We start from the raw sequence: 15,108 nt of genomic DNA on the forward strand, positions 1-15,108 counted from the left end.
TTCGCGTACAACACTGCGCTCCATGAAACGACGCGCTTCACTTCCATTTGGTGCACGGTCGAGAAGCCTTGACCATGCTGGATGCCATGCTTCTTCCGGATCCTACTCCCTCTTCTGTCGTGGACGCTGAACAATTTAATTTGTTCGTGACGCCGAAGCCGCTCACCAAGTTGCTCGACAGCGAATCCGGTGTCAACAACAAGGCGACGCGTTACAACCTCCGCCGCAGGGAGGTGATTTACACACCTGGTGACCAAGTCTGGGTATGGAGTCCGATCCATTTGTGAGGGCGCTCCGAGAAGCTTCTTCGCCGTTACTTTGGTCCATACCAGGTGTTACGCCGCCTCAGCGCGGTGACCTACGAGGTGCTTCCTCAAGGAACTGTCCGGTCCTCTCGACAACCGACGTCCTAAGTAGTCCACGTGGCGCGAATGAAGCTGTATTACTCCCGTTAGCCCCTTTCCACGAAGACACTCGTGTCGTTAACTTTCCGCCTTACTTATGTTTTTCCCCCTCGCGTGCGGCATCGAGCCGATGCCTCTTGGAAGGGAGGGGGGCAATGCCACACAGCTGTCTCTCTGCCGGTGCCACCTGATGGCCGAACCTTCTCTCCCAGCGCGTGGCCGAACGTCTAGATGGGTGCCGCGGTTCGGCAAGCCTCGCCCTTGTAAACGGCTATGCTTCCTGCTACGTTTGCCAGTGACAATATATTTACAGGAACAAAGATAACGGTAACTGAGATAGTTGTGAGCTGCACCAAAAAAGATAGATCTTCGTTGTCGCCTCCGTCCATCTTCTACTCGTGGCAAATGTACTCTTTCTCCATCGTGCCTGCTACATGACCCCCCCACCCAGCGGCAGCAGCGCCATTCCGGGGCTAGGCTGGCGGGGTGGTAGGGTTTAAAGGGGGATGTTGGTCTTGAGAACTCAAAAAGTATTGGGGAAAAGTCGGTTTTTGGAAAACCGTTTTTTTGGAAAACCAAATATCGTTCAAACTATATCACTGCAAAATGTGCATGCTCATAATGATCACAAAGCACGAAAAACAATGAATACGTAGAGAGTGGCATGGCTGAAAAATTAAGCACGAGCTTCGAAATGACGTTCCACTTCACGCAACCACAATTCTGGAACTGCTTTCTGATCGCCGTCATTTAGCTATTGTTTGAAAGTTTGTTTCATTCCCTTTCGAGCTGTTGTTTGAAAGTTTGTTTCACGCTCTTTTGGTGACACCTCTCAAGATAGCATCTCATCAGCGCAGCCAAAGCTACAGGCATTTCCTGCGACTCAATAAGGACACAGATTTTAAGCTTCTTTACCTATGTTCGTGATTTTATAAATACAGACTCTACCTTACAAGCTTTTTCTCTTGTGTGACTTGGGTGATTGAAATAAGCTTGCTATCAATTTATTCGGGAAGAGTTGAGCTATGCGTTGATGCTATTTTTACTGGGTTTTACATGTGCATTAAGTTTAGTTAGCAGCTTTCTTAAATTGTTGCTTTTAACTCAAATTTTAATTTCGCTACTCAAATTCTAATTGCTTGTTTGGACTCTACATAAGTAAATGCACTTGCAGACTGACTTTAATAAGAATCCTTCCATAAATGAAAAAAATAATCTCAAGACCCGCATCACCCCTTAAGGCAGCCTACGTGGACGATGCTGGTGGTCAAAATACTTTTTTCATCTTGTACGCCGCTTTTCAAGCAAACGAAGATTATAGGCTGCGCGAAGGACCGGAAGGCACGCAAAATTTTTGAAGCCTGGAAAATTGCTAGATGCGGTGCGGAAAAATGTGTTAGTGAAGCATCAATTCACCTGTATCAGAAGGAACTTGACTTTTTGGGTTGATAAGAATGTGTACTTTTGCTTTGGGCGTTAAGTTTGGTTGCGCATGCGTTGCTCTTGAAGGAAGCTTGTGTTTTTTCGTCCAATAAATCAGTTGTAATACCCCTGTCACACGGCCAGTTTCAATCACCCTCGAGTCGAGGGTCTTCGAGATTCTCAATCGCCATCGAACTCGCCGCTGCTACACGGCAAATCTCAATGGCCATTGAAATGGTTCTCGTGTCTTACACCACGGATGTGTGGCGCCACAATCGCTACTTTGGATTTTGCAAAAATAACAAAAATATTTGATAAATGTATACTAAATGCTGAAATACAGGCATACGCGAAAGTCGTTCAAAACCCTTTTAATTGCACGTACGCGAGAGACATATGCTTACACTGCTGTAGCCACTCTAATACAAGACGAGCCAAAACCAAGCCAGTCCAACTTTGTCGGAGCGCTGCTTCGTCAGGCTTAAGACCTGGGAAATCGCCATGATATCTGAAAAGCAAGAGCTATTTGTCTCTGGAAACCTTATGCGAGGGTAAGAATGGACAAATCGAAGGCGAATACAACAGCTTAGAACACGATATTGCTTTGAGGGATTAGCGACGAAGCTGTTATCGCTGTGAAGCGGGCGGGCAGGGTGCCGCCATGTTGTCAACATTAAGTACGCAAGCAACGCAAAGACTGCAACGCAAAATCAATGCGCTTAATGCGCTTAAAACCAGTCTAATATAATTTTAAAATAATTTTACAGACTGCTTGCATTAAATTTTATGCGCATAATGTTTGTTCGTGTTATTGCACCGTGAATGTGTCGTGTACGAAAGTGCGCTTGGCGCCGCTCGAAGCAACGCTAGCAACCTTGGGCAGCTCTCGAAGGCCCTCGAAATCTCGATGGAGTTCTGCGCTACTCCGTTGACTCGATAGGCTATCGACTCGATCGCCATTGAAACTGCCCGTGTGGCAGCGCTCGATCGCCTTTGAGTCGATAGACTATCGGTTCGAAGGCCCTCGAAATGCCCGTGTGACAGGGGTATTAGTCTACGCTCGTCCTGTCTGCATCTTTTCTTTGTCCTGTCTCCTGCGTAGTTTTATGTCTTCAGAGTGGTATGGTGGCCAGAGATGGTCACATGGGCTGGGCACAGGGCAGTGACCGGTGGTGTCCCTCTATCGGGGATGCGGACAACGGCTGTAGGTGCAAAGGTTAACACTTTCCTGAGGTGGCGACGCAAGTTAGAATTCATGACAGAGACCTGCTGAGGGCAGCTACTGCTATGCCATCCTATGTGGATGGCCAGCAAATTACGTCTTGTGCCTAGAGCCACTTGAGAACTTCAGAGGTGGATCGGCACTACAGCACCTTCTCCAGACACTGCAGTGTCTTGTCTTTGGCTGGGAGCATCTATGGGGGAATGAGAAGCTAGAGGTTGGAAGAAGGGGACTGATGGCTGTGGAGTGGGGAATCTGCATGTTTTCAGGAGAGCTTTGGAGGTTCCTGACAGGGTGAGAAGTGATGGGGGCATTCATCGGGGCAATGAAATTAGGTAAAAGGGGACCTTTCCGACTGGAAGAGTCAGTTGCAGCAATTTTGGATTATGTGACCAATGTAAGAGCAGTAGAAAAATAATTGGCTTGTCATCGGGTGTTCTCCACGTCGGCACTCTGGGTGATCTGGAGGTCAAGCAGGATTTATTGAAGAAACTTTGCTTCAGGAGACAGATGTACAGGGCTGACAGCATGAAGACCCAAGTTTACAAACTGTAGACAGAAAACGGCAGCGGGCAGATGATGACAAAGAGTACATATGCCACAAGAAGAAGACTGAGTACGGCTTCGATCAAAGAAATAGTAGGGTGGTGGGTGTTGGCAACATATGGCTGTATGGTAGCAGGAGATATGAGCTCAAGTTCTCGACGGACGGGGTGGGTCACATTGTCCAGTGATGTCGGCTGCTGTCGAGCAGCAGGTCTTGGCAGGAAGAAGTTGCAGCCATGTTTGGGAGGTGATGGAAGGGCTGGTTAATGCGGCTGCTTTTGGTATCTTCAAAGCGTCAACATTCCTTTGTGATGGCATCAACAGTTGTGTGGTTTTTGTAACAAAGACCAGTAAGTTGAAAGCATCATCCACTATTCCCTTTAACGCATTGCTGACTTTATCCGATCCAGACATCTCATCATCAGTTCTCCGGCAAAGCACCACCACGTCTTGAATGTACGAGATGTAGGATTTTTGTCAACATGTGGGTGCACGTAGCAAGGTCCCACTTGGCAACAAGCTGTTGGCTGGGTGGCCTTCCAAATAGTTCTCGAAGTTTTTTCTTGAACGTGTCCCAGCTTGTTAAATTTTCTTCGCAAGTCTCATACGAGACCCATACTATGCCTTCGAAGCAGAATCTTACATTTACAAGCATGAGGGTTGGGTTCAACCAGTTGTATTTACCCTAGCGTCCAAACCACTAGGTATAAACAAACAGCTAGCTATAAAGCCAGTTCTCCTGCGTTTTGAAGAGATGTGCCAGAACCTTGGAGTGCTAGATACATTACCTGGCATTGCTCGAAGACGAGATGCATTGCCTCCATGGTACAATTTCCGTACAATCTGTGACTTCGCTCTTACACAGTTCCATAAAAAACAAACTCCACAACAAAATATTATACAAGAATTCCTTGCCCCCGAAGAAAAATACAGTAGTTTTACAGAATTTCGTACTGGTGGATCAAAAACAGATAGTTAATTAGGAAGCGCACTGGTGCGAGGGAATTCGGAGGAAATAGTACAACTACCACAGTGCGCATCCATCTTCAGCGCAGAATGTTACGCAGTATGTGTGGCCATAGGAAAAATAATAAGTGAGAACCTCAAAAACGCTGTTATTTACACAAACTCCTTAAGTGTACTTACAGCTCTCCATTCTAAAAATGCAAGCTCCCCTCTGCTTGGTGACATCATACACAACATAGTAGCTGCCACAGCTCAAGGACAAAATATAAAACTGTGCTGGGTCCTGAGTCGTGGGAATAAAAGGCAATGAGAGAGCAGATGCTGCTCAAGCCCATGGCAAGGAAATAAAAAGAACTATAACCTTTAAGGACTGCATGAAGTTAGTACAGCAGAAGTTAAGGAAAAAATGGCAGACAGCTTGGAACAATGAAGTAAACAACAAACTGCACCTGGTAAAGCCAGTCCTAGGTGAATGGATGTCGCGTTTGCACCAAGATCGTTTCAATAAAGTTATTTTATGTCGTTTCCGTATAGGCCACACGCACATCACACGCAACTTTCTGCTAACAAAAGAAGACAAACCAGTTTGTACATGTGGAGATGAACTTACAGTCAGTCACATTTTAATTTCATGTTCGAAACTGAGAAAGCTACGGAAAAAGTGCTTCTCTCCGTTTTATAACCAATGCATCTCTCTTAAAAAGGCAAAGGCGGACTAGTTGGTGGTTAACAGGGGAGTGCATATTGCAACCGCGCAAAACGACCTCAGTTGAAGTTCCGCGTTGTGTCTTGTGCATTCTTCTCTTCGTCCCTCGTCGTTCTGCGCGGTTGCAATATGCACTCCCCTGTTAACCACCGACTAGCCCGCCTTTGCCTTTTAAATGTGCTACTTTCTAGTTCAATGGGCCCTGTTCTACTCTCCTTTCTTTGTGTGAATTCAGCCATTACACTTGTTAGCTTGACGGCCATCGTCACCTGTCGTGCGCGCGTGTGTGCCTTCGCCTTGAACCACCGGCTCGTCCTTCCAGAGGTCATTCTCCCCTTCTCCATGTGTGTTCCCTCGCAAAGGCATTCTACCAGACTGATGAAGATACTACGGTCCGAACTATGGAGCCAAGTTCGACATCTTCAAGGTTGCCTACGGGTCCTCGCAGCATCCCAAGTTGGGGGAGCAGGGAACTGTGATGCCGTGTATAGAAGGTACTCTCATGAGTGTAGCTTTATCACTGAACTACTGTGGTCCCTATGCCTTCCCGCGCTCCTCGATTGGGTTAAAAGTCGAAAAAGGAAAAATCCGCTGCCAGGTTAAGTTAGCTACATTGGTGACTGTTGTGTTCCTACGTATGTTGATTTGGTGCTGTCCAAAGGCCCTAAGTTCTGAACGCACGGAACCTGAGGATTCCCCAGTAGAGCTGTTGTCGCATGTCAAAAATATCGCTAGACGTGCCCCTGAGGAGGAAAGAGGCTGGTGTATTTCAGAAGGTGTAAATTCCCTTGTGACGAAGCGGCCGCAACAGAAGCAAAAACTTGATGTAAAAAAGACTGTTGAGTTCCTTAAACAGAATGATCTTGCCTTAATGATCTCTGATAAAGAGGGTAGTTTTGCTTTTCTGCCCAATTCGGTTTGTCGTCACAAAGCGAGAGAAGCTGTTTCAAAAAACTTCTCCCCCTCAAAGTTTAGCGCCGCTAAGCTGAAGAAACTAGCGATAGGTTTATGTGAAAGATGTAATCTGGAGAGGCTCTGTTCGACTGTCAAGGGTGCGTCCAGCAGAGCACTTAGCATTTTCCTTTCTGCAAAAACCCACAAACAAGATGTTCTTTTAAGAGCCATTGTATCTGAGCGCGATACGTGGCAGGGGGCAGTCTCGAAGTTTCTTCAGAAACACCTACACATGCTCAGCTTTGAGGACCCGTTCTTGATTAGGAATTCTGAAGAGCTCATCATATTTCTTAGTGACAAGGAAAGCACAGGTGAATCGTTGTTTCCCTTTTCAATTGACGTGGTTGACCTTTTTTATTCCATACCACAAGACAAACTGCTTTGTGCTCTTAAGGATACCATAGATGACTACGGCTCGGTGGCTTTTCAAAACGCATGCGGCGTGAGTGTGAATGACTTTGTAGAAATGCTCCGTTTTTATCTTGCTTCGACTATAGTTAATTTTGAGGGAAAGAATTTCATTCAGAAGCACGGTGTTTGCATCGGTTCATGTATTGCCCCTTTGTTAAGCGACATATTTTTATCATATTGTGAGAAGCGAATCGCTGCAAACCTTGGCACAGCCCACTCGCCTAAGATTTTTAGATATGTAGACGATTATGCCATTTTCTTGAAAGGCGTATCTCGAGAAGGGGCCATTACAGTAGTGAGCTAAATTCTTGAAATCTTCAGTGAGTGTTGAGCTTGAGGGTTGAGCTTCACCTATGAGTTGCCGTCGCAGGTATGCTTGCAGTTTTTGGACATCTGTATTGTTACGAGTACTAGTGGAACCCAGGTGTGCTGGAGGTACCAGCCTCGCTCAAGAAAAGGTATTTTAAACCACCAGTCAGCTCATTCAAAGCTTAAAAAAAGGGGAATAGTCAAAAACTGCCTGCTCGCCGCTCTTGATAAGTCTTGCCCACATGAAATGCAGAACAGCGTGCAATTTCAGTTACAACGACTGACTAGTGCGGGCTTCCCTTGTGAGCTGGTCACTTCGGTGGTAGAAGCCCTTGCCAAGGAAGCTCGATGCCCACCGAAGCACTGCCTAAGTGAAGAACCACACCGCCGGAGACCCGTGGCTATGCCGTACTTCCACCAGATTTCACATCGCCTCAAAAAAGTGGTCATGAAATGTGAGGCCCCTGTGGTCCTCACGGCGCCCAAGAAGCTTTCAGGCATGTGCAGTATGGTGCACGGAAATGGAAAAAAGAACGGGTGCCGCACTAAGCACGTTGACAGGTCCGTTCCCTGAAAAACGGGTGGTGTACCGAATACCTCTCACATGTGGGAATTGTTACATAGGGCAAACTGGACGTTGCCTGAATGTTAGACTTCAGGAGCACCGCGCAGCCGTTCAATCATTGGGGGGGACGGTGAACTGGCGAAACATTGTCGCCATTGCCGTAACTGCACGCCCAGGTTCCGAGACACAATTGTCCTGAAAAAATTATTGACCCAGCTTAGCAGGGAAATTTTTGAAGCCTACAGCATTAGAAAAGAAAATGACCATTGCATAAGCACCACTTCCATATCCTTATCCAAGAAGGAATGCAACTATCTTGATGCTAACTTGTGCCACGTGCGCCCGCATGCCAGTGTCACGTGATGGTGTCTGCTGTCTATCAGGTGTGATTATGAATCTTGTATATATGTGGTTTTCCTTGCAGTAAACCTCAGTTGAAGTTCCGTGTTGTGTCTTGTGCATTCTTCTCTTCGTCCCTCGTCGTTTAGCACGGTTGTAATATGCATTCCCCTGCATCCCTTTTCACTCATCACTGCTCTTGGGTGAAAATGCAATTGTGGACATGTCCTGCGTTTTTAGATTTTTAACAGAAGCTGGTGTTCTTAAAAAGATGTAAAACATGACCCAGTACTTTGCCTGATGAACCTCAGCCATGTACTCATTCCTGAGAAAAGGGCTGAGGTGTTTTATTTTGATTGGTTGGGGGCCTCCAGTCCTTGCCCAGCCAAGGACGGCTGATGAGGTTACCCAGCCTACTTTGAAACCGTTAATATTAGCCATTTGTGAATCTTGTTTTTGTCTCAATACTGGGCAGAAGCAAATAACCTTTTAAGCTTTCTACACCGCCGTATTTTTTATACCTTTGTAAAGGTCTACAGAAAACAATTTCTTATACCTTGAGCTTGGCGCATGATAGCCTTAGTTGCTTATGCGCCATTAAACCCAACACAGCACAACATACGTGTTCAGCCAGTTTTTAACGCCGATGCTGTCGGTGCCATTCCGACAGCATCGTCCCAGAATTGTCCCGGCGTCGTCCCAGCATGTCCCATGATCACGGGGGTGGGCAATGATGACTAACGACATGGCCGGTGTTGCTCCCTGCACGGTTTCTTGTGGCATCTCTGGATGATGAAGCTCGCATCCACTGAGGAGCTCCGTCTTGTGTAGTTCGACCCCGTGCCTCCACCAAATACATTGCGGGGAAGAATATATTTACAAGTTTTTTCAGTAACAACGATGACTGCAGCCAAGACAGCTGTGAGCAGTGCCGAAGAGACAGATCGTCATCGCCATCCGTCTTCTTGTCATGGGATATGTGCTCTTCATCGTCATCTGCCTGCTGCAGTATTTACGTTGGATGTTTTTCTGAGTAATCCTTACTTGTAATTGCAGTGCTTGCTTGCGTATGATCCCGTTGCTGTCCCTTGTCATTTTTCTGCGCATTTTTTTTTTACCATGATACTTTATAGAAACACCTCTCTCTAATTCTCTTGAACGATGAGAAATTTTGAAGGCATGGTAATGTTAGAGTCTAGGTATAATGTTGAGTTTGTTGATTAAGTGGGAGTGTAGCACGTATTCAGTAGCCTTGAAGAAGGTTGTGAAGATATGGATGGACTGTAGGTTACCATTCATTTTCGATCACGACTATTAGCTTACGAAATAAAGTTTATTACAATTACTACTACATGATTCCAATGCCTGGTAGGCCGTATGAGTGTCATAAATTATGGTGGTGATTAGAAAACAAGATTTGTGAGCAAAACATGTTTCTTTTCATTGCTGTGTTTTGTGAAAAAAATTTATTTTTTTAAGCTACTTATGTTCATATTGAAATGTATGCAAAAGTATTTGTTTTGCAACCAAAAATTGGATGCTATTCGCACAGGCTAGTTGTGCACTCTCGCACATCATCTTCACACCATGTGTGGCAGGTGCTGCGGTATCTGCGCCGGTGCCTGCATGCCAGCGCAGGCGTGGCTGAGGCCCCGTACGAGCGGTCGGTGCGAGAGCCTGCAGGTGCACCTCGAGTCAGCCGCTACCTGCGCACCCTGGCTGCGGAGGGCAGGGGAGAGCCCCACATGTATGCCCAGCTGCTGGTGCGCTTCCTGCCCTGGGCCGCAGGTATGCATCCCAATCTGTCCGATCGGTTTTGTGGAGGTAGCTGCCTACAGGAGGGATCTTTTTTTCAAAAGCAAGCTAGCAAACCTCTGGAAGGAAGTATGTGCATGAAAACCTACCCCCTCCTGTGCAGTCTGAAAGTACATGTCCGCCTCATGTCCCGTGTCCTTGCGCAAAGTTGTTTTCATAATGTGCCAGCAAGTGGCCCATTAGTCTGGACTTCTGGCAACTTTCTTCACAGTTGCTGAAAGATTTATGTCCACATTACTCAGTTTGCATGAAGACAGTAAAACACTGCAACGACCATCTGTTGCCTATAAACCATATTATATTATTCTCATACACAGGCTGCGGGTGCATTCCTATTCTTGACTCTAGATACTATCTGTCGGCGTGCGTGGCTTGGTGACCGTGTGGGCGGTGCACATAGCAGTCATGCTTGTGTCAACGGGCTTTTGATTTCTGCCTTTGGTGTGCTCCCCCACCTATCGTATGTACAGGGTCGTCCACACTTGGTTAGAATGTCGCTCCGTGTTCCCGGCGCTCCGCGGGGCGCCTCTGGCAAGCGGCAAAGAAATTATTGCGCAGGAGCATTAAGAACTGCAGGTGGGGCTTCGCGCGGCGTCTGCTACAGTGTGCTTTGTGTTGTGGGGAAGTGCGCTTCAATGATGCACTGCGTCCCCATAACGGCGATCAGAGAAATGTTTCAGAATAAACAAAAGACTGCTGAGAAGCCTATCAGCCACTTTTATCCCGTTGCAGCAACAGTAGTAAAGCATTGAATATTACGTGGCGCGCATTTTCTCCCCAGTGTACTTATTTGTAGGTTTCAATTTAATCAGGCGAGCAGAACACATTGGTACTGTTTCTGCAACGGGATAAGCAGTTGATATGCTTCTCTCCAGTCTTTTGTTTAGTCAGAAACGTTTCTCCGATCGGCATTATGCGGACGCAGTGCAACATTGAAGCCCACTTCACTGCAATACAGACACAGAAACGTTTCTCCGATCGGCATTATGTGGACGCAGTGCAACATTGAAGCCCACTTCACTGCAATACAGAGCACACTGTAGCAGACGACACACGAAGCCCCGCCTTTCTCACTGCTCCTGCGCAATAGTTTCTCCGGCGCCCGCCAGAGGTGCCCCGCGGAGCGCCGGCAGCACGGAGCGACATTCTAACTAACAGTGGACGACCCTGTACATATGTGCTGTGTTTCACTACAGTTAAACCTCGATTTAACGAAGTCATTAAGGCAAGAAGTTTACTTTGTAACACTGAAATTTCGCTATATTGAAGTTCGTCTCTTAGCATGCTAAGAATCCGCCAAAAACATGCTGTGGATAACTCACGTGAAAAGCCCTCATTGCTAACTATGCGAGCTTGCGAGGCTTGCAAGCCACCTCAACACATCTATCTTGCCAACCACCATAGCGCACCAAGATGGGGAAGAGTTTTGGTTTTTGCTGTTATCATTCTCTTGTAAGTGGCCTGAGCACACCGCCGACATACCGTCCGCTGACACGTTCCCCCCTTGCCACCACTGCAACCTTATAGCCATCAGCAGTGGCCTCGTAGAGTGCCACGTGGCCATGCCGTCTGCCCCCCCCCCCCCCCCCCCCCCCCCCCCCCCCCCCTTCTTTCTCCATGTTGGTGAGAGCAAGAATAGTGTCCTCCAATCATCAACCAATGAAATCAAAAAAGGCCCACCCAGCTCTTCATGTTTTGCACTGTAAGCACAAGTGTGTGTCATCTTGCACATATGCGCATCGTCTGAGTGAGAAGCGAGGTTCACAAGTGTGAAGCGCTTGACGGGATACACAGCTGATGCGATAAATGTGGCGTGCTGCCTTTGAGCACAGGCAGCGCGTCGCATTCGACACTTGTTTTGGCAAGATAGCGAGAGCCGCTGGCTGACCTGGTAGGCTGCCAAGGCTACGTAGGCGCACTTGCCAGATTTGCTGTTGTGTTTCGATTGAACCGCTCAGTAACACAAGCAAAATGATCTTGTTTCATTTCACGAACGTCCTATACATATGCTCTTATGGTGATGCCGTGGGCGGTAGGCAGCACGCTATTGCTTGAGATGACGTCACGGGCTTGCTGCCTGCGGGTGGTTGACGACATGCTTGCATGACACAGCCCATCTCCCCCTTTTACAATTGAGTCTTTCAGGTGGACGTCGTTGCCTGGTAGACCGATGAAGCAGTGGGGGCTCATTGGGAGGCGACTCCACCGGAGTGGGGTTAGCAATGTTGTCTGGCTTGGGCGAGGTTTGGTTAGGGGTGTTGGCTGCTGTGACGCAAGCTAGCAGCTTTGTGTCGGAGCCCTTGGGTTTGCGCAGTCGCAGTTGATCCGCACGATGACGTTGCTCACCGTTCGGCGAAGACACAGTTGCCATCCGAGTCCCTTGTGTGCTCACGGCCACTCCAGCCAACCACCTGGGCCAGCGGTGAAAACTTCGGAGCCACACCGGCTGTCCTGCAAAGAACGGCATGGTAGACGCCCGTGTTTCAAATTGCAGTTCACTGGCTGCACTCGGAAGCCAACAGTCCAGTCTGTTCTGGAGCTGGTGCCCCAGCAGCACCTCGGATGGAGACTTTCCACCCTTAGTAGGTGTCTGTCAATAGCGGAATAAAAAACTACTCAGGTGAGTGATGAGGCTGTCCCCTGAGCTTTTTGAAGGCCTTCCTTGATCATGAGCACCGCATGTTCCACCAGGTCATTTGACTGTGGGTGGTAAGGCACAGTCGTCACATGGTTGATCCGTTCCTTTTTACGAATTGTGACAAATTGTGGCCCATTACTGAAACCAGTGTGCAGGGCAGTCCAAACCTGGCAAATATGGCTATTAACGCTTCCGCGGTGAACTCGGACGTCGTGCTTCTCATTGGTATGGCCTCTAGCAACTTGGTCTTAGCATCCACCACCACTAGCAGCATGTTTTCCTCGATGGGGCCTGCCAAGTCAGTGTGCACTCTAGACCACTTCTGGCCGGTTTCTGGCCACAGTGCCGGTACCGTTGCACTGGCTTGTGCACATGAATCACATTAGCGTACTACCCTCTCGATATCGGCATCCAGCCCTGGCTACCGGAAAACGGTTCCCGCCAGGTTTTTCATCGCAGCCATTCCTGGGTGCGTTTCATGGAGGAGCCTTAGAAGACCTGCAGCGGACGCTGACGGCACGACTGTTCTATGCCCCCAGTAAATGAGGTCATGACTAACAGTCAACTGCTTTTTTTTTTTTTAAAGAATGGCCGGAACCGCCCCTCTGTCTCTGCCAGATACGTCGGCCAGCCATGCAGGATCCATTTCCGCACTTGCTGTAACAGAGGGTCACGGATGGTCAGGGCCGCCAACTCTTGGGCACTGATGGGTGCCTCATTGACAGCCTCAGTATGTAATATATACCCGGGCGCATCTTCCTGTTCGTTAGGCTGCTCCCACAGAATAGGGAGAGGGATATGGCTGAAGGCGTCGACGTTCACATTTTCGGATCCCTTACGGTATGACAGGCAGTGCCCATATCCTACCAAGAGCAGGGCCCAACGCTGAATATGTGCAGTGGCCTCCGGCGGAATCCCGGGCTGAACAATCCCGTCACTGGTTTACGTTCTGTTCCCAGCTGGAAGTGGTTTCCATAAAGGTAGTCTCTAAACTGGGTTACACCGAACACGAAAGCCAGCGCCTCCTTTTCTGGAAGTGGTTTCCATAAAGTGGTTTCCATGGAAGTGGTTTCCATAAAGGTAGTCTCTAAACTGGGTTACACCGAACACGAAAGCCAGCGCCTCCTTTTCTAGCTGGAATAGTTCTTCTTGGCTTTCGTTAGCGTTCATGATCTGAATCCTATAAGGTAATCCACGCTGCCGACTCGATGCGACCATACGGCTCCCAGACACACTGCTGATGCATCACACTCTTAACGAAGGGGCTTGTTTGGGTCGAAATGCACCAGAAGTTTTGCATTCTTTACTGCTGCCTTAGCTGCTTTGAAAGCCATCTGCTACTGCTTGCCCCAGAACCACTTCACGCCTTTCGCCAACAACGTGTATAAGGGTGCCATTAGAGTTGACTGTTTTGGCAAGAACTTGCCTTAGTAATTTAAAAGGCCCAAAAAAGCTTTCAGCTCACGCACCGAGGTGGGCCGTGGAGCATCGAGCAGTGCTATTATGTTATCGCTTTTAGGCCGTAAGCCGTTGATACCAATGCAGGGCCCAAGAAACGTAACTTGCTCTTGTCTGAACTTGCATTTCTCACGCTTTAGATGCAGGCCGTGTTCCCTCAGACGTTGCAGCACTTGGCAACAGATATTGCTCCATCAGGGTCGCGGAAATCACCGTGAGACGGAAGTCGCCGCACTACCGTAGCCGCCTATCCTTCTTGAGTACAGGCACGATGGGTGTGGCCCATTCCGAAGACGTCACTGGAGATAACACCTTTTCATAGACTAGCCTGTCTAGCCCCTCTGACACCATTTGCTTGAGCGCGTACTGCACCGTGATGAGGTTTACAAAACCGAGGCCTGCCATCATCTCTGACGGACAGGTGGATCAGTGGCCCTTTGAGCAATCCAGGTCTCAGAGTGAAAATGTCGTTGTACCTTGAAAGCAGGGTTTCCAACCTTCTGTCTGTGATGCCCGCTTGTACGCACGTCACAGTGTTGGCAGTGATTATTGGCACGCCAGCCGTATTGAAGCTTCGGATGGTGTTACGGTCGCAAAGCAGCGGTCCCGGACAATCAACAACAACCACCTCGGACTGTACAGCCGTGCCACCCAGGCTCACAGTGAGTTGCAACTTCCCAGCCATAGGAAATGGGCTTTTGAAACATGATAGCTGCATTGTTGTTGTCTGCAGTCGTGGCCACTTATCTCGGGGGTTCTTCAAACACTGCCCGCGGAATCACTCTCACTGCTGACCCCGTGTCTACCAGCATAGTGAGCGGAACTCCGTTCCAACTTATTCGGCGAAGAATAAGCGTGATGTGAATGCTGTTCGTTGTTTGATGCGCAATCGGTGTGTGCAAAAATCCGCAGTCCTCAGAACTATCTTGCTGACTTTTAGAAAGTAGGCATGCTACCCGGGCCTACCCTCAGTGGCTTCGTCCGATGCTCTACACACTCGTGCTAAGTGGCCGCCCTTCCATCACCGATGACACACTGTTCTGAGATGGCGGCAGTCATTGGTCTGGTGTGAGGAAGTGCCACATCGGGTGCACGGCCGGAGCTCATTGTGAGACAGCTTGCTTGGTTTACTAGACTTCGGACAGGAGCGAGCCGTTCGTACGAAATTGGTTGTGTCTGACTCGAGGGAGGGTAGTCTCCACATGTGCTGCGCGTTTTCAGTGGTGGCCTCACCAGAAATGACGAAGTCTTCTGCTTTCTTTAATGACAGCGGGCTGCGGGTTAACAGGCGACGTCTGACGTCTTCGTCCTGAACACTGCATATTGTCACAAATAGGTTGCAGGACCAAAAGG

The 15,108-nt window shown here is 48.4% G+C and overlaps 1 protein-coding gene across 1 annotated transcript in view; it reads left to right on the forward strand.

Moving 5' to 3' along the window:
• Positions 1-15,108, forward strand: part of LOC144124506 (proteasome adapter and scaffold protein ECM29) — a 409,805-nt gene that overhangs the window by 86,492 nt on the left and 308,205 nt on the right. The window contains 1 exon segment of the mRNA XM_077657223.1: positions 9,443-9,632. Within this exon segment, the coding sequence (XP_077513349.1) occupies positions 9,443-9,632 (190 nt within the window).

This window comes from Amblyomma americanum, chromosome 3, assembly GCF_052857255.1.
Source record: "Amblyomma americanum isolate KBUSLIRL-KWMA chromosome 3, ASM5285725v1, whole genome shotgun sequence".
Lineage (NCBI taxonomy): Eukaryota > Metazoa > Arthropoda > Arachnida > Ixodida > Ixodidae > Amblyomma > Amblyomma americanum.